Source organism: Musca domestica, unplaced genomic scaffold, assembly GCF_030504385.1.
Source record: "Musca domestica strain aabys unplaced genomic scaffold, Musca_domestica.polishedcontigs.V.1.1 16, whole genome shotgun sequence".
Classification (NCBI taxonomy): domain Eukaryota; kingdom Metazoa; phylum Arthropoda; class Insecta; order Diptera; family Muscidae; genus Musca; species Musca domestica.
Window position 1 is genome coordinate 2,353,649 of NW_026712219.1, and position 21,257 is coordinate 2,374,905.

At 35.0% G+C, this 21,257-nt stretch overlaps 1 protein-coding gene across 1 annotated transcript in view; it reads left to right on the plus strand.

Annotated features, from left to right (window-relative positions):
- The first annotated feature begins 766 nt into the window (after window positions 1–766).
- LOC101896205 (gustatory and pheromone receptor 39a) overlaps window positions 767–21,257 on the plus strand; it is a 30,371-nt gene continuing 9,880 nt past the window's right edge. The window contains exon 1 of the mRNA XM_020039892.2: window positions 767–877. Coding sequence (XP_019895451.2) covers window positions 866–877 — 12 coding nt within the window. The 5' untranslated portion in view covers window positions 767–865. The remainder of the gene's footprint in view (window positions 878–21,257) is intronic.

Below are 21,257 nucleotides of genomic sequence, written 5' to 3' on the forward strand. Positions count from 1 at the left end.
TAAAAATCTGCGTAGGCTGACGCTTCAAACGCGGTATGTCATTAAGCGATGTGACATCTCTGTCAAAAATTATGGCGTTGCCAGATGGGTCCGTCGAATATGGGCAACCCTGTATTATATTCCCATTCCTTCGGAACCAAATCCAAATTTTTTATAATCGTAACAGAAGTCTGTATTTTTTTTAAAAAACCGACCGTTGGCTGAGTGTATACATCTGTCGGCAAAACTGTCCGAAAATTGTTAACCTGTTATTATTACTAATACTTTTTTAAGGACTATTTAAAATTCATGAAGAACGTTTAAATGTTGAGTAGTTTTAAATTACCCACCCGTAATCTCAGGTACAAATTTAGATCCCTTTGCTGATAAGCTATTTCTCAAGTCAACAATTCTAATTAAGTGAATGGTCAATATTTTTCGAAACTTTATAAGTCGTCTATGGAAAATTTCAGAATTTCAACTCAATGAGAATCGTAAACAATTGAACATTTCACTTTTATTGACTTTAACAAATAAAGGTTTTCAAATCGGTATGCAAATTTGCATTCAATATCTATTAAAATGCCCCACTGACCCTTATTGTTCGCCATCGTATGTTTACGTGGAGCCAATTTGTTATTATGATTTATTTGTTCTAATTATTTGCTGGGGTTTATTGTCATCTTGCCGCATTATTAATATTTACCGAACGATACATCGGTCTTTGATTGCCGATCACAAAGCAAAATTTGTTTTAAAAATAATACTAATTTTTAGATCAACAGCAGCAGATCGTGTCTACGGCATTAAACTTGTCAAATCTGTGCGTGCCAACATCAAGCCAACATCTGGCAGCGGCAACAGCTGATCCATACAGTACAGCAAAATGGCCAGACAGGTCAGTGAATTCAAAAGAACTGAATGATTTATTGATTTTGAAAAAAAAAAGATTTGAATAAATTAAACAAATGTTCGTTTTTTCATTTTTGATTTATCAAAATGATAATCATAATGAAATGCTTTTTAAGTGTCATTGACTTGACTGAATGCAGAGCTTAGCATCAAGTGCACCAAAAAAAAAAAAGAGGTAGGGAGCAGAATTCCAAAATTTTTTTTTTATCGAATTACAGTACATTAAAATTGTAACAAAGAAAATATCAATCATCGAGGACAAAATATTATTATACCCTACACCACAAGGTGGTCAGGGTATTATGTCTTTGTGCATTTGTTTGTAACAGGCAAAAGGAAAGGAGATAGACCCATAGTTCCTTTTGATGATCTGCATAGAATCACATTCTGAGTCGATTTATGTATGTCCGTCAGTCCGTCCGTCTGTCCGTCTGACCATGTATTTTTGTAAACAAAGTACAGGTCGCATTTATTGCCCGATCCAGATGAAATTTTGCACAGATCATTTGTTTGGCCCAAGGACGAACTCTATTGAAATTGGAGATAATCGGTCAAAATGTAGATATTGCTCCCATATATATCTTCGTCCGATTTGCTTTTATTGTGCACCAAACGTGTAATATCAGCCCGAATTGTATGGAATTTTGCACATACAACCAAATTAGGCCTGAAAATATGTATGCCAAATTTGATCGAAATCGGTTCAGGTATAGCTAAAGCTCCCATATATATTGTTCATCCGATTTGTTATTTTTGTCCACCGCCGCCGTAATATGCAATCTGCAACAACAATATTTAGGGAAATATATCAAATACAGCTCAGAAATACATTTGCAAAATTTTATCGAGATCGGTTCAGATTTGGATATAGCTCCCATATATAACTTCGTCCGATTTAAATTTTATTGTGCACCAAACGTCTAATATTTGTCCAAATGGGATGGAATTTGGCACATACGACCGAATTGAGTCTAGAAGCTAGTATGTCAAATTTGGTGAAGATCGGTTCAGATATAGCTATAGCCTCCATATATATTATTCATCCGATTTGTTATATTTGTTACCCACAACCATAATATGCACTCCGTAACAACGATATTCAGGGAAATATATCAAATACAGCTCAGAAATATCTTTGCCAAATTTTATCGAGATCGGTTCAGATTTGGATATAGCTCCCATATATATATTTATCCGATTTCAAATTAATTGTGCACCAAATGGTCAATACAAGTCCGAATTTAAAAGATACAAATGCTTCGGCATATTTATTCCTTTGAATTTTAAATTATAATTATAATCAAAGCGTGTATGATTGAATTCTCCCATAAAAACTTTTAATTGTTATGTGGAGCTCTACTAAATTAGTAAAGTGGTGTAGGGTATCATAAAGTCGGCCCCGCCCGACTTTAAGACTTTCTTTACTGGTTAAAATGGTACATGTGCTTTAGAGTGAAGGTAGTACGTCCAAACAAGCTCACAAATGATTTTCTATTAAAATGAAAAATTAATAGTTCAAAAATAATTCCTCAATAATATTTTTCAAACCTAAGTAATTTTTATACCCTCCACCTTGGAAAGGTGTCATACCGTTTGTAACATCTCTAAATATTCGTCGTAGACCCCAATATGTATATATATTCATAATGAACATAAAATTCTAAGACGATTTAACGATGTCCGCCAGTCTGTCTGTCGTGTCTGTTAAAATCACGTTACAGCCCACATTATTTGACGTAGAGCGTCAAAATTTAGCAGAATAATTTTTATTGTGTCTAGGATGGTTGGCATTGAAAATGAGATATAATGGTCCACGTTTTGGTATAACGGTACATCCCGATATTCGGTATTTTGATGATTTTTGCCACACTTTTTCACGGATTTATCTGAAAGTTGGTATTTGTTGGTCATAATGGATTCTAACTCCGGTGGCGAAACTTTGCATGTCCACGTTTTGGTATGGCCCCCATATAACGGTACATTCCGATATTCGGTATTTTGATGATTTTTGCCACATTTTCCCACGAATATGTCTAAAAATTGGTTTTGTGGGTCATAATTGGTTGTAATGTTTCCATTACCCTAAGGTGAATGGAATTAAAAGTTCGGCCCGGTGAACTAAATATTTTTTACTTGTTTTTCAATACTGCGGTTTCAAAGTAAATGATCCTCTAATATTTTTTCTAAAAAGGACGATTTTCATCAAAAATTCTAGGACTTCTTGAAATAATTCCTTAAAAAATTATGCGTTTCTCAGTCAGGGGTCAATATTAAAATGTATTAGTTTCACGATTTTCGAAAAAAATTCTAAAAAAAATTATTTTGAATCTGAGTTTTTTAGGATAGCCTTGAAAAAATGGATCAAGGACCATCAGTGAGGTTGTCCTTAAAATGTTTATAACTTCGACCATATGACTATCGAAATAACGGTTTTAGACCCTAGGTTTCTTTGGACCAAATCCTTTTCACCGTCTGTCTGGCTTGCTAGTGCGCACGATAACTCTCGAAGGGAGTATTTGATCCAAACGTAGTAAATCGTAATATTATTATCAAACTAAGATCGACATCGAAGATGGACAATATCGATCTACTCCGCCCGGAAGAAAAGAAAATAACTTCTTCTGATATCTCCCCCACAAAAAGCCAAAATTTTGAGAAACCATTAAGCTTTTAAAACACGAAATTATCGTCCGATTCCATTCAGACTTGGCACATCTCAATATTTCCATAAACACACTATCTTCTATATCTATAAAAGAGGAAAATGTTTGTATGTTTGTTTGTTTGTAATTTATGGACTCGAAAACCGCTGAATAGATTTTCCTGAAAATTTCCATATATACTGCAACATCGTCTGAAAGTAACATAGGCTATATACATTTTTGAATTTCCACTTGGAACTGGAGATATAGCATCAGAATCGGAGGTACCTCCCAAAAATTTAGATTTTGTATGTACATATCTATTGATTGGTTGAAGATACAGTCTCCAAATTTGGAATACGTAACGGAATTTGGAACAAAAATAAGTTTGCCAAATTATATTGTAATCGGTTCAGATTTAGATATAGCTCCCATATATATTTTCGACCGATTTCGTTCATTTGATGCCTCAAACACAATATGAATGTTCGATTCCAATGAAATTTGGAATGTGTGACGGGATTTAATCCGAAAATAAATTTGTCAAATTATATTGAAATCGGTTCAGATTTGGATATAGCTCCCATATATATTTTCGGCCGATTTCAAGCATTTGATGCACCAAACACGCTATGTATCCCCAATTTCAATGACATTTGAAACGTGTGATAGATTTTATCTAAAAAATTGATTTCCCAAATTATATTGAAATCGGTTCAGATTTGGATATAGCTCCCATATATATTTTCGACCGATTTCATGTATTTTATGCACCAACACGCTATGTATCTCTAATTTCAATGAAATTTGGAATGTGTAGCGAAAATTAAAACAAATATACATTTGTCAAATTATATTAAAATCGGTTCAAATTTGGATATAGCTCTCATATATATTTTCGACCGATTTCATGTATTTTATGCACCATACACGATATGTATGTTCGATTCCAAAGAAATTTGGAATATGTAACGGGATTTTGATTAGATAATAAATTAGTCAAATTATATTAAAATCGGTTTAGATTTGGATATAGCTCCCATATATATTTTCCGCCGATTTCACATATTTGATGCACAAAACACGATACTTATTTCCGATTCCAATGAAATTCGGCATGAGTGGCTAAATTTGGTACAAAAATAAATTTGACAAATTATATTCAAATACGCTCAGATTTGATTGTCAAATTATATTGAAATCAGTTGAGGTTTGGATATAGCTAACATATATATTTCGGCCGATTTCATACATGTTATGCACCAAACATGATATATATGACCGATACCAATGAAATTCAGAATGTGTGGCGGAATTTGGTTACAATAATAAATTTGACAAATTAATTGGAAATTAGTTAAGAGTTTGGTGTAAAAGAAAATTTTTTAAAATTATATTTAAATCGGATCAGATTGGGATATGATTTTAATAAGAACCATTTACCCACAACGCCTTAGGCTAACACTAAAAAACAACACAACAATTAATTTGAAATACGCTTATTACGGGGAATTATGTTGCTACATCGAATTCACTAATTGCAATATGAATGCCATTCAACTTCAAAAAATTGCAGTTTTCTGCACGCTTGGTACTTGCTATGAAATAAATTAATCCAAAGGACAAACCCTTCGAATATGCACTGCTTTTTTAACGACTTTGTTAATTAACACATTAAAGTAGTGCAATATTTTTTTTAATTAAGTAAATAAAGTAAATAAAATTTTGAATGCATATAAAATCAAAAGGGGTAGCGACGCGCACCGGGTTCAGCTAGTTTGTTATAAAGATGGTACAGATCGAACCATTCTTTCTGGTACCTCCCCACAAAGTGTCGAACTTTTGAATAACCAAAACGATCATAAAATCCGAAATGAGCATCTGGTTTTCTTCAAATTACAAAAATCACAATATTTTTATTAACCAAAGATTTGGTGTGAAATTGGTATATATCGGTCGACTCCTTTTGGTATTTGGCCACAAAGGGCGGGCCAGTAATAAAAATATTGTTATGTGCTAGGTCTGAATGGAATCGGATGTTAATTTCGTGTTTTATGAGCTTTATGGTTATTCAAAATGTAGACCCCTTGTGGGGGAGGTACAAGAATGAGTGAACTGATATATTCCATCTTCACATCAGATCTTATGTTAGTAGAAATAATAATAATAAAATATGAAGAGGACCGGATGCGCATTCCGGTTTTTATAATCGTTTTGGATGTTTTGCTCGTGTTGGTTATTAAAAATGTTGACCCTCGGTGGGAGAGATTCCAGAAGGAGTGGACCGATATATTCCATTTTCACACCAGACCTTGGGTTAGCAAAAATATTGCGATGTGTATAATTTGAAGATAATCGTACTATTACATCACTTAAAGGGTTATAATTATTCAAAATGTTGACTATATGAGGATGGGGGGTAACAGAAGGAGTGGACCGATATATTCCGTCTAACTGCCAGATCTTGGGTTCATAAAAATAATAGGATGTGTGAAATTTGAAGACAATCGGATTCATATATCACATTTTATAAGACTTATAATTATTTAAAAATGTTACCCTTTGTGGGGGATGTGCTTGTTGGAGTGGACATTTAGTGGATATTAGTGGATATTTTCACCTGACCTAGAACTGATGAAAATTTAACGTTACCTCCCGATATTCGGTATTTTGATGATGTTAGCGACATTATTCACCAGAATTGTTTCAAATTTGGTATTTTCGTATAGCCCCCATATAACCTCCCAATATTCGGTATTTTGATGACTTTAGCGACACTATTAACCGAAATTGTTTACAATTTGTTCCAGATCTTCTTATAGGCCCCACATACCATTACCTCCCAATATTCTGTATATTTATTATTTGATTTTAGGTACAATTCCCCGAAATTGTTTTAGATGTCGTATTTGAAGTTCGTAATGGATGCTACAGCATGTGACAGAAAATTTTCTATGCAAGTCCAGGTCTTCGTATAGCTTCGATATAACGGTACCTCCTTATATACGGTATTTTGATGATTATAGCTACATTGTACACCGTTTATTTCAAGTTTCGAATTTAAATATGGTAATGGCTTATGACAAACAATGCCTTTGTAGTTTCACGTCGTATGGGCTCCAATATAACGGCTATATTCGGCATTTTTAAAATTTTAACAGAATTTTTTAAGGATTTTATTTTTTTAAATTTTCTAAATTTGTTCCAAATGGTGGAAGGTATTCAAAGTTCGGCCCGGCCGAACTTTTTGAAAATTTCGACCTTTTGTGGTGTATGTACCACAAGGAACTCGATCTAAGTTTTACAATAATATTAAGATGGACCAAGCTTGGATAAAATCGGATTCTTCTTTCGAGAGTTGTCGTGTGAATAAGACAGCCAGACAGACGGACGGACAACCCTAGATCGACTTCAAATATTCTGAAACGGATTTGGACCAAAGGGACCTAGGGTCTAAACCCGTCATTTCGATGAGGCACGTTTTGGCTGTATCAAATGATGTAGCCATATGGCTGAGGGTTTCAAAGTCCTTGAGAATCCATTATTATTTTATCTCTAAAAAAAATTAAGTTTGTATTATCAGAAATCCACGATTATTATATCCTTAAAACTGTCGTTAAAAATCCTGGAAAATTTATTGAAAATATTGTTAAAAAAATAACAATATTATTTTTATTGTCCTTAAAATATTGCTAAACAACCTTTAAAATCCAAGATTATGACTCTAAAAATCTGTAAAAAAATATTGTTACAAGTTTAAAAGCTCTGACAATATATTATTGGGAAATTGTAGGATTTTATCTCTGATGGCCCTTAGAGATATTGAAAAAAATCTATGAATTAGTTCTAACATTCTTTTAAAAAAATTTGTTTAAAAACACTATTGTAAAAAAAATTAAAAACACAATTGTTAAAAACATCATTCTAAATTTTATAGCTACGAAAAAGGAGAAAATCCTGAACTTATACACTAATAGTCAAGTGAATGCTGCATTAAAAGTCCCAGATTATACCTCGTATACTCCTTGAAAAATATTCTTAAAAGGCACACGATTATAACTCTAAAGGTTCTTTAATAAATATTAATCAAAAATTACGAGAAATATTCTTAAAAATATCCTTGCGGAATATTCTTAAAAAATCCGCGATTATAGATCTGGAAGTGGTGAAAATTATTATTAAAAAATTAGAATTTTCAGTATTCTAATTCTTTATCAATTTTGAATTATTACTCTGAAAATTATCATTAAATATATCCGATATTCACTCAGGCACTCACAGATATTTTTACAAAAAATCGTATTTTAATTTTAATTGTATCGTGTTGATATCATGATTCATAAAACTTCTTACTCCCTAAATATTGTCACAGAACTTGTGACTGAAAATGTTTTGTAACACACAAAATCCATTTCAAAGTTTAACAAAGATCTCGTTGACTATTTACCTATTTCAAATCTGAACGCCAGATGACAGACATCCCTTCTAAATTATCAGACTTGTATCTCAAACTTCCTTCGTTTTTTTTTCTAAAAACAAAACAAATCTATCGCCATGATGCAAAATGTAGTTGAAAATCAACCTCAAATATCATAAATTTGAACAGGTGTCAAGCAGGCCGCCAGCCCGTTGAGTTTTACTACTTACGTGACGTCTTTTGGAAATTTTATGAAATAATTACGTTTTACATGTGGCAAAATATTTGCCAACTGCATGGGTTACCATAAATATCGAAGATTACAAATGATTTACTAATTTTAATATTTAATTCATTACCTACTCGGACATATATCATTGAGGTAGACGTCAGTAGTAGAGATAAGTTATAACAAATGCAGATGAGATAAATAGATACTGAGTAAATTTACATTATTTATCTGGATTGAATTAGTACTGGGTTGGTTGTCCTCAGATTTTGATACAAACTTGAATTTATTATTTTACTAAATTTTTAAATGTAGATATTTTTAGAGTATCAGCTTTTAAAATCGACGCCCAGAGGAAACGGCTGAAGCTTGAATCTCGAAATTTTAGTGAATGTCGAAGCTTTGATGCATAGGCGTACGATAAAGCTGGATTTTTGGAAGTACGAATCCAAAAATCCAGCCTTATCATACGCCTACGCATCAAAGGGTTCGAAAAGTACTAAATATTGAATATTTTGTTTGTTGTTGGAAAAAAGTAAGGCTTAAGCCCATAGTTGTTGTTTTATAAAAACAACGTTTGTTTATTAGTGAAGAAAGATGGAATGTTTACCAGTGAGTGGGACAGGGAATGGTTTCGGAAAGATCCACCAATCCTCATCAGTTCCACTGGCATTTGCCTCTTTTATGTTTAATCGGAATGAGCTAGAATTCTGAATTTGGAATGAGAATCACTCATGGACTGTAGGATTGTTGTTGTTGATAGTTTAAGGTTACGAAATTTCTAAAATGGTACCATTTGTTGTTATGTGAACGGTTATAGCTAAAAACTTGAAATTTGGTATAAGAATTAAGGTTGGAAAGTAAGTTAGAAAGGTGGTTTTGGAAATGTGTACTAAGCATGCGAACTGCACTAAATTGGAATGTTTTTGTTTAGGGTGAAGGGATGAAGCTGGAATTTTGAAATTTTGTATTGGAATCCCCGATTGTGCTAGGTTTGTGATAAAGAGGTGGTTTTGGTACAATTTGGTATTGCGTGAACAGGAATAGTGCTTGAAATCTTAGATTTGATATTAATGTCCCTGTTTATGTGTAGTCTGGATATAGGGTTTTATATAGGTGGTTTCGGAAATGTGTACTACAATTGTACGAAAAGAACTAAATAGTACTAATTTGGTATTGGATGAAGTAATAGAGCTGAAATTTGATACCTAGATTACTGATGATATCTGTGTTTGAGATTTGGGGGTAGTTTGGAAATCCGTACTATATTTGTTAGAAAAACACTAAATGGTGCTCGATTTGGTGTTGGGTGTGGGGATGGAGCTCGAATCTCGAAATTTAATCGGAATCTAACTCTTGGTGTCTGTCTTTGAGAGAAGGAGGTGATTTTGAAAAATTCATACTATGAACGTACAAAAAGTGAACAAGTAATAAAGCAGCTAAGTTCGGGCTGAGCCGAACTTTTAATATCCACCATTATTTTGAAGGATCTTGAAAATTTTCAAAAAAAATTGTCGAAAAATACCACTTAAATAAAAACCATTGAATGAGGGCTATACGAAGACATGAACCTGCATAAGTAATTTTTTGCCACAGTAAAAAATTTGAAACAATTCCGGGCAAAAATGTAGCTAAAATCATCAAAATACCTAATATAGTGGGTACCGTTGTATGGGGGAAAGTACTCAGAGGGAACTTCTGATGTAGATTTTCAGACAATTCTATTGAAAAAATTGGCTACAGTCATTAAAACATCGAATATAGGGAGTTAACGTTATATGGGGGATAAACGATATCCTGGACGTATATAGACAATTCTCTTCCAGGGCGCAAAGTATCCACAACGGACTCCTTGTGTAGAATTTTATTAGAATTCCGAATATCGGGGGTACGATATTGTGTACCGATATATCCCATCTTCGAACTTGACCTGACTGCACACAAAAGTATTTTGAGGATTTATGCCACATTTTCAAGGGATTTATAAATAGGTATTGCGCGATCGCAATTCTCTCTGGCAGAGAAGATCACCTTATATTCGGTATTTGAAAAATTTTATGTAGAATGTTGTTAACGGATTTTTTTTTGAAATTGTATACAATCCTTCCGAATCGAGGGGCCCTAAAAGCTTGAACGGACTGTACTTAAATTATTTTTTACTTGTTTATCTTGGAGTTCTAATGAGTATAATACTTCACAGCTAAAATAACCAATATTGACCCAGGATTCGAGATTACCAAATTCAATGGAATTTTATGTATTATGATGATTGATAGTACGTTTTAATTTTTGAAGGACGAAAATATGCATTTGAAATGTTCAAATGAGGCGTTTGACTTAAAAAAATAAGGGGTCTTCTTGGGAAAACAGAAAGAGAGAATGATTGTAAGCACAACAAGTAAAAAAGCTGTAAGTTCGGCGGGGCCGATCTTTGAATACTTTCTACTGTTTTGAAAAAATTTTCCAATATTCAAAAAAAAAAAAAATAAATAAATAAATAAATAAATAAAATAAAATCCTTTAAAAATACTGTTAAAATCTTAAAAATATCGAATGTAGCCGTCATATTGGAGACTATTTTTGTCATAAGCCATTACAATATTCAAATGCGAAACTTGAAAAAAATCGCTGAATAATGTCGGTAAAATCATTAATGTACCGAATATTGGGGAGTACCGTTCTATCGGGGCTATACGAAGACGTGGACCTGCACAGTTAATTTTCTGTATTAGGCTGTACTATCGAATACGATCTTCAAATAACAAACTTGAAACATTTCCGGTGAATAATGTCGCATAGTCACCGAAAAAGGGAGGTACCATTATATGGGGGCTATACCAAAACGTGGACCTACATGAACCATTTTCAATACCAAAAATTCTGCAGACGTAAGACACATTTAAGTAAAATTGTATCAACCTTTTTCTCAATTTCCACAGACCAATAGACGGGTATCGCTAAATCGACATATAAAATGTATATTTCGAGGTGTTACAAATTGAATGACAAAATTAATATACCCTCCATACTATGGTGGAGGATATAAGAAGAGACCTTGCGAGCCATCGGCAGAAAGCGTTCTTAGGTTTCTGAAAGGCAAGTTTTGTTGGCGCCCAATATTAAAGGCAACAAAATTAACACTGAGGTAGTGTCATATATTTCCAGTGCTACGTACTATTTCTCTAACATCCACAATTCAATGGAGGGTAAATTAGTTTTGTCGTTTGTATATACAAAGTATATGTATTCTGGATCACCGTAAAAATCTAAAACGACTTATCGATGTCCGTCTGTCTGTGGGTCTGTCTGTCCGTTTGTTTGTCTGTTGTAATCTATCTAGACTATAATTTTGCACACATGTGTATTTTTCCTGTTCACGTTTTCGTATTGCCCCCATTTAACGGTGCCTCCCGATATTCGTTATTTTATATGATTATAACGACATTATTCAATCGAATTGTTTCGAATTTCGTATTCGAAGTTTGTAATAGGTACTACCGCCTACGCAAAAAAAAAAAAAAAAAATCGTATGCATATTCATATTGTTTAGCATCTCGAGAATTGCAGTTAAAAAGAATCTACATTCCGATTATAAATAGTGAATTATCAAAACAATTTGATTACCCTCGGCGCGAGACTTTGCTAGTTTATCCTATTTTTGTCGTAATTTAATCTCTATTATTGATCTCTATGGCATAAGATTTAAATCAAAACACTTCACAAAAAATAGTAATCTCATGCTAAATATAAAATATTATTAAACCAAATTAAAATAACAAATTCAATAGAAGGAAGACCCTAATCTAATCGTTCTCTTGATCGGTTAATACAAAACATCAGCACTTGTGTGGCCATAAATAAACTACAAATCACGATTGCAGTAACTTTTAACAATTATATGAAGTTTACATTTTTGTATTTGCGTCTTCCTTCAATCATAATTTTATCAAATTTGAAACGAGTGAAATGTGGGGATGTCTTGTTTAATTAGTTTCGAGCTTATCTGTAAGCTAATGTCAAGCCGATCATCCAGTCGATTGCACACGGCTGGCTGGACTTTGGCGGTGGGTGGTTTCATAATATGGAGATTATAGATTTCTTTTCTTTACTTGTCGTGTGGACATTTTGTATAATTTGTCATAACGACGACTACGACAACGACTACTTTGTATTTTCAAAGACATAGAGTAAACCAACCGGTGAGTGACAGACAGTCAGTCAGAACATCACGTTGTTTTTTTTGCAGACGTCATTTCTTGTAATATTTTTCCACTTTGTAATATTGTATTTCAAGTGGACGGATTTTTGTTGATTTTACCGCACATGCCATATATGTCTGTATATGTGTACACACACATGGCTGTGTGTGTAGGACATGTGTAACACAGACATGTTAGTTATGATGTTATTGTTATTCCAAATCACCAGATTGGAATTTATAGCAGAGGTGTTGTAAGTTTATGGCTAGTTATAAAAATCTAGAGCAAGATAACTACGGATCAGAAGCTATATATCATAAAAGATGAGTATATAAAATTCTCAAATAAAATCCGCATGAAGACAAATAAAACACAGTATTAAGTTCGCCCTTTTAAAACTCGATTACAACAGCAAAATTCAAATTTCAGACAAATTCTTAGGGTATGCACAGGCTATTGTAGCCATATTATGCAATTTTAAGGATGTTTGTGTGGAGATTGAGATTCCTAATTATAAATGGCTCCTGAGCTGAACATATCGCAATATTCCCTTCCCTTCCCAAATATTAACAAGTAAAAAATTGAATACCCTCCACCATGGAACGAATTAGAAAATTTTCAAAAAAAAAAAAAATAAAATCCATTAAAAATTCTTTTAATATGGAGGGATATATGATATTGTGGACCTATTAAGACAAATCAATGTCTGGGTGTAAAGTACTCACAAGGAACTCCTTGTGTGGATTTTCAGATAATTCCGTTGAAAAGTGTGGGTAAAATCATTAAAACGGGGTATAGAAAATTCTCTGTCTGTGGGTAAAGTGCTCACAAAGAACCCCTTGTGTACAATTTCGGACCATTCCGTTCAAAAGTGTGGCTAAAATCATCAAAATACCGAATATCGGGGGTACCATTATATGGGGGCTATACGATATCGTGGGCCTATATAGATAATTCTCTGCCGAGGTATAAAGTACCCACAAGGAACTACTTGTTTGGATTTTAAGACAATTCCATTGAAAAATGTGGCTAATATCATCAAAATACCGAATACCGGGGTGTACAGTTATATGGGGGATGTACGATATCGTGGACCTATATAGACAATTCTTTTTCAGGGGGTAAAATACTAACAAGGGACTCCTTTGGTGGAACTTCAGACACTTCCATTGAAAAATGTGACTAAAATCATCAAAATACCGAATACCGGGGGGTACCCTTATATGGGGGCTATGCGATATCGTGGACCTATATAGACAATTCTCTGCCGAGGTATAAAGTACCCACAAGGAACTCCTTGTGTGGATTTTCAAACAATTCCGTTGAAAAATGTGTGTAAAGTTATCAAAATACGGAATATCGGAGGTACCGTTAATGGGGGATATACGATATCGTGGACTGATATAGCCCATATTCAAACTTGACCTGTCTGCAGAAAAGAGAGACCTGTGCAAAATTTTAGCTTCCTATCTTAATTCGTTTAGACTGTAGCGTGATTACAACTGACGGACAGACGGACGAACAGGGCTAGATCGTCTTAGAATTTTACGCTGATCAAGAATATATATACTTTGTAGGGTCTAAAATGATTATTTCGATGAGTTACAAACGGAATGACGAACTTAATATACCCTCCTTACTATATATGGTGGAGGGTATAAAAAATTAGCTCGGGGTTAAACCATTGAAATTGCAAGAACTTACACCGCAACAGAGAGAAAATAGACTCAAAAGAGCTAACATTCGGGCAGCGTGTGACGGTTTCATTGGCCGTTTGAAGGCCATAATTCTTGGCACGAATTACCAAGGTGACCAATTCGAACAAATCTAAACTTATTTTAAAATTTGATGCTATTTCCGACATTTTTTGCTTTCTGTGTTTGTTTCCCTTTCGAGACGAGCTGAATGATTTGAAATTTGCAGAGCAAAGGAAAACCAGATAGACACTATCACACACTCACCACAAAGCGACGTGTTTCGCCGTTGGTTAAGCGGCATATTTGGTGGGGATGATGGCTTACAACGGCCGTTCTCTGGAAATTAGTATATATTTCGAACTTATTGCGAATTAGCATATGCGAATTAAACACTAGAACTCTCCAAGTTCGACTCAAGTTCTATTACCAGATCTTTTTCACACCAAAGTTTGTTTTTGTAGTAATGGATTTTTTGTCCACAACAACTACATTGCTTCCAATGCATACACTTGTTTTAGTGCTGCTTTAGGATGACGGGTTAATGGCTCTGAACGTAGAGACGGCAACTTCTAGTTGGCTGCACACCGAGGTCCGCGCTTCAATTCCCACAGCCAGGCTCGGCTGAATTTTAATTTTTGGGTTTTGCCTTGTTAAGGCGAAGATCATATGTTTATGATTAATGTGTTTGTTTCTCTTTCGAGACGAGCTTGATGATCTGAAATTTGCAGTGAAAAGGAAATACATTTTTTTTAAAAACCTTAATAATTATGGCGTTTAACTTTGCTGCAGTTTTTTTTATCTCACCCTTTATGAAAGGGATATCCAATTATGAATTCATTTTTACTAAATTTGAATTTAAAATATATAAAAGAATCGGGTTCCACCAAATGGAAACGTGTATCCCGAAATTCCAGCTGCATTTGGGCTGATATTAGGCATTATTTGGTAAAGGTATTTCCGAGCTCTATAAGATACCTGGTACCAAATATCATTGTAGTCGAAGGCATATTACCAATGTGAGAGACTTAAAGACCAACTCGAATGAAACATATATATGTGGGAGCAAAAGCTACATCTGCGCCGAATTTCACCAAATTTGATGTACTTGCTTCTATGCTGAATAATAATAAGTCGGATGTGCCAAATTTCAGGTCATTTGAACTGATATTGGCCATTTGAAATTTCACCAATTTCAATCAAATATTGTTTGGAAATTATTTGATTTTTAGATATTCAATCGACGTCGAAGCTTGGTGATATTTTGTAAAATTTTGTTATATATTTAAACAGTATTGTTAATGATGATGTCTTCCGTTGGAGGACGAAATATCGAAAATAATAAATAATTAAACAACAACAAAGACCTCGAGCTCATTTTTTATTAAATTTACAATTGTAAGAATTGTTTGGAAATTTTCACCTCAATCGAATAATAAATACTACTTGCATATTGTTCACAAGAATACATAGACAAACGGACGGACGGACGGACGGAAGGACAGACAGACTGACATGCATAAATCGACTCAAAAATTGATTCTATGAAGATCCTCAAAAGTAACTATGGGTCTATCTCGCCTGCTTCTCATGTTACAAACAAATTCACAAAGACCACTATGTGGTGTAGGGTATAAAAATAGTACTTACAGGGAAAAGCTGGAACTTTTTTAACAACATATTTTCAAGGACCTAGCAGAAAAATAAATGTGGATCTTTTATGATCTTTTTTCAAGGACCTGTTGGGCAAATATCGAATATGTAAGTCCACCTGAAGCAAAATTGTAGAATTTTAAATAACGTTTTTACCAAGGACATCCTGCCAAAAAGTTTAAGACTAAATCGTGGATGGTTTTCAAGGCAATCAAAGTCTTGGATTTTTCAATGAATTCCTGATGAAAATTGTGGACTTTTTAAAAAATATTTTATTAAGGAGCTACTAGATTAAAAATGTTGGATTTCTTAGGCAATATTTTTCTTTTTTTTTTTTTGGCAAGTTATTCTTGAATTCAATGAAATTCTAGTTTAGGAATCTTCTGACCAAAATCTGAATTTTAAAAAAATATCAGTTCATGGAACAACGGTAATGTTTTCAAGGATCTCTGACCAATTATTGTGGACTTCAAAAGAATTTTTATACAATATTCTGAACCAAAACATTGGATGTTCTCAGAAATTTGTGTACCCTCCACCTCGTAGAAGACCAGAAGGTCTTTTCATAGAAGGCCAGAAGTTCTTCGCATAGGAGGCCAGAAGGTCTGCCCACAGAAGGCCAGAAGGTCTGCTCACATAAGGCCTGAAGGTCTTTTCATGGAAGGCCAGAGGGCCTTCCTACAGAAGACCAGAAGATCTTCTCATAGAATGCAAGAAGTTCTTCTCGTAGAAGGCCAGAAGTTCTTCTCTCAAAATGCCTGAAGATGTTTTCATAGAGGGCGAGAAGGTTTTCCTATAGAAGTCTAGGAAGTCTTGGCATAGAAATTCTTCGTATAGAAGGCCAGAAGTTCTGCTCATACAATGCCACTAGGTCTTCTCATAGAAGGCCAGAAGGTCTTCTCACAGAAGACCAGAAGGTTTTCACATAGAAGGTCAGAAGGTCGTCTTATTGAAGATCAGAAGGTCTTCTCATAGAAGAGCAGAAAGTCTTCTCATAGAAGAGCAGAAAGTCTTCTCATAGAAGATCAGAAAGTCTTCTCATAGAAGACCAGAAGGTCTGCTCACAGAAGACCTGAAGGTCTGCTCACAGAAGACCAGAAGGTCTGCCCACAGAAGGCCAGAAGGTCTGCTCACATAAGGCCTGAAGGTCTTTTCATGGAAGGCCAGAGGGCCTTCCTACAGAAGACCAGAAGGTGTTCTCATAGAATGCAAGAAGTTCTTCTCGTAGAAGGCCAGAAGTTCTTCTCTCAAAATGCCTGAAGATGTTTTCATAGAGGGCGAGGAGGTTTTCCTATAGAAGTCTAGGAAGTCTTGGCATAGAAATTCTTCCTATAGAAGGCCAGAAGTTCTGCTCATACAATGCCACTAGGTCTTCTCACAGAAGGCCAGAAGGTCTTCTCACAGAAGACCAGAAGGTTTTCTCATAGAAGGTCGTCTTATTGAAGATCAGAAGGTCTTCTCATAGAAGATCAGAAAGTCTTCTCATAGAAGAGCAGAAAGTCTTCTCATAGAAGAGCAGAAAGTCTTCTCATAGAAGACCAGAAGGTCTTCTCATAGAAGACCAGAAGGTCTGCTCACAGAAGACCAGAAGGTCTGCCCACAGAAGGCCAGAATGTCTGCTCACATAAGGCCTGAAGGTCTTTTCATGGAAGGCCAGAGGGCCTTCCTACAGAAGACCTTCAGGCCTTCTCATAGAATGCAAGAAGTTCTTCTCGTAGAAGGCCAGAAGTTCTTCTCTCATAGAGGGCGAGAAGGTTTTCCTATAGAAGTCTAGGAAGTCTTGGCATAGAAGGTCTTCGTATAGAAGGCCAGAAGTTCTGCTCATACAATGCCACTAGGTCTTTTCACAGAAGGCCAGAGGGTCTTTTCGCAGAAGACCAGAAGGTTTTCTCATAGAAGTCAGAAGGTCGTCTTATTGAAGATCAGAAGGTCTTCTCATAAAAGATCAGAAGGTCTTCTCACAGAAGATCAGGAGATCTTCTCATAAAAGATCAGAAGGTCTTCTCACAGAAGACCAGAAAGTCTTCTCACAGAAGACCAGAAAATCTTCTCATAGAAGGCCAGAAGGTTTTCTATGAGAAAAATAGAATCTTCTATGAAAAGACCTTCTTATCTTTTATGAGAAAACCTTCTGATCTTTTATGAGAAGAAGATCTTTTATGAGAAGGCTAGATGGTCTTCTAATGGAAGTCCAGAAGGTCTTCGTATTCTCAGAAATTGTATACCCTCCACCTTGGAAAGGAGGGTATATTTAATTTGCCACTCCGTTTGTAACATCGCTAAATATTCGTCATAGACCGCATAAAGTATATATATTCATGATCAGTATAAAATTCTGAATTCGAACGTTGTCTGCCTGTCTGTCTGTTGAAATCACTATACAGCTCACAATATTTGACGTAGAGCAATAAAATTTGGCAGTATAATTTGTATTGTGTGTAGGATGGCTGGTATTGAAAAGTTGGCATTTGTAGTTCGTAATGGTTTCTAGCTCCGGTAGCAGAACATTGAATATCTAGGTCTACGTTTTCGTATACCCCCATATAACGGTATCTTCTGATATCCGGTATTTTGAGGATTTTGCCGCATTTTTCCACGGTTTTTACGTATTTGTAGTTCATAATGGGATCTAGCTCCGGTGACAGAACATTGAATATTTAATGGTCTCAATGTCTTTTTATACCCTACAACACTATGCGTTGGGGGTATTATAAGTTTGATTGGGCCAGAATTTATGTAACACCTCAAAATATTGGTTTCCCATATAGGAAAGTATATATGGATCTTCCTAGCTCGCCGAGCTGAGTCGATCTAGCTATGTATGTCCGTCCGTCCGTCTGTCCATGTTAATTTGTAATCACTCTACAGGTCGCAATTATGGCTCGATCCAAACGAAATTTTGCACGAAGGTGGGGCTAGGGTCAGAATAGAACCCTATTTCTTTTGGAGATGATAGCATAATATTTAGGGGTCGAAATGGACCAAATACTGAAAAAATATTGGATTTTGCAGTAGCTATACAGGTCGCAATTATGGACCAATCGACGCGGAATTTCGTATGTAGCTAGAGTTTAGGGCGGGGAAGAAGCCGGATAATATTTAGCGGGTCATCGGATAATATTTAGCGGGTAAAACAGACATTTTTCATTAAACCGCGAATATTTTAAATCCCGGCGAAATCACGAAGCCATGACAAGGTTACTTCTGACCTTTAAATTGATGTTAACATCCAACAAATCGGATATATAGCAAAATATGTGCGATATATATATGTCTATCAAAGAAGATATGCTTGAAAGATCTCTTATATGTCGAGAACGGCTGAACTGATTTCGACAGTTCTCATTAATTCAGAATGACCTCTTGGCAGGAAACAAAAAACGTCTAAAAAATCGCATAAAAATATCTCTCTAAAGATGAAAATATTGATTTTGTAACATTTTCTCATATTTTTTCAATTTTGTCGTATTTTTGGCATATTTCCATTTTGAATTAAACATTTGGTAATATTTCTACAGCTAACAATACTAAGTAGTTAGGATATCAGGATATTATATACAGATCGCATTTATGGTCCGATCCTTACGAAATTTTGCATGGGTATAAGATGAGGGTCAGAATAGAAGCCTACTCTTTTTGGAGATGATCGCCATATATTTAGGGGTTGAAGTGGACCAAAAAACTGCAAAATTGTCAGCAGGTCGTAATTATCGCCCGATCCTCACGCACATTTGGATGGGGGTTACCGGACATTGCAAAAGCCAAGCAGTTTTGGATGGCCATCCAAAAATATTCAATGTGCGAAATAGTTTGCCATCTTTTGTAGACAAAATACGAAAATGTTTATTCCAGTGACTCTTTGGAGAATTCACAAATACAGGAAAAACGCACTTCCGACTATTTCGGTAACGCTGATTTCGTTGAAGAATATAGTCAAATGTCTGTATCTCATATAGATGCGTTTCAGTCAAAAACCAATAATAAATGTTAATCTTTTGCCACTTCTGAGAAATTATAGGTCTTTGGGAAATATTGGTTCCAGATCTAGGAAGACCATTTACGTGCAACACCTACCAATAAATTGGAAATGAGCAAATTAGTTTAAGTTGCTATTATTCGAAAATTAGAGAACGAAACCTGATGGTTTTCTTTTATTATTTGTCACAATATCTTGTGGAATTCTTTCGATTATCTCGCCTATATAAACTGTATCGTTTATTATTGTGTTGTAGGGTATTCAACGGTCGGCCCCGCTCGACTGTAGCCTTTGCTTACTTGTTTTACTTATTAAAGGGTTTCCCCAGTCAAAAGTTGGGAATTGAGAATTACACTTTCATATGAATTGTCATAATTAATCGAAAAAAACATCCTTATTAAATATGCATTACTCAATTACTCAATATCCTTTGTTAATGCTTACCCACAAAACTATTGGACAACCTACGTAACCTAAATTATTTTGAGTTTTAGTGCGATGGAATATGTCTTCGGTGTCTCAGCTGTATTTTCACATCAAAACATTGAATTTCTTTGGCCTTTTGTGTTGTAATTGTCGGTGCGACGACAAATGGAGGCTAAGTACCAACTACGGTCATAAAATTCGTGCCCTATTTACCTTAGTTTCGGTACATATTCTCATCCCTACCATGTTGGTGTGTGGCATCGTTTTTGTCGACGAATTCCATATGCCTAAATACAACAGGGTTGGCAATCAATTTTTTGTTGTACAATTCGAGCTAAGCGGTCTTTTGCTGATGGTCCTATACTACTACTTCTACAGAAGCCGAAAGAAAAATTTCGAATTTCTAGTAATGGTTTTGAGACTATTTGACGAGTGTGATTGCTGCAGAGTGTCATCCTCACGGCTATATCGAAAATATTATTTGGTATATTTCGTAATTTGCAGCCTAAGTTCGTGTTTGTATTTCTGGATTTTTGCGAAAAGTCAAATGTCATGGTATATTGCCATGCCGTATACGGCCGTTTTCATTGCCACCATTTGGATAAATGGCCTATTGGTCTTGATGCACTTTAGTGTGGTAAAAATTATGGAAACTTGGATGAGATTCTTAAACCACCAATTGCGAACAACAACATCGAATGAGGCGAAAATTTTATATCGTATTTTATCGAAACGTAGCCGACTGATCGGCATAACCACAAAGGAAATTAATCGGAATTATGGATTTGTGTTGCTGTTGATAATTGGTTTTGTCGCTGCCACCGGTGCATCGGGGCCATTTTATCTGGTCTCCCAATACTACGTTCAACGTGGCTCACAACCCACATGGTACATGGTGATGATAACATTCAATTCCCTCGTCTGGGATTCTCCAATGATAACCATTCTACTGGCAATGTCCACCTGTGATGGATACAATAATGAGGTAAATATTGGGGGAAATCCTCTACAAAATATTGAAAGTTTGGTAAATGCATTGACTTGACATGACGAAGTGAATATGTAATTCTAAGAGGTCAAACGTAAAGTTATGGGAGGACCATATAAAATGATGTGTTTACAAATAAAAT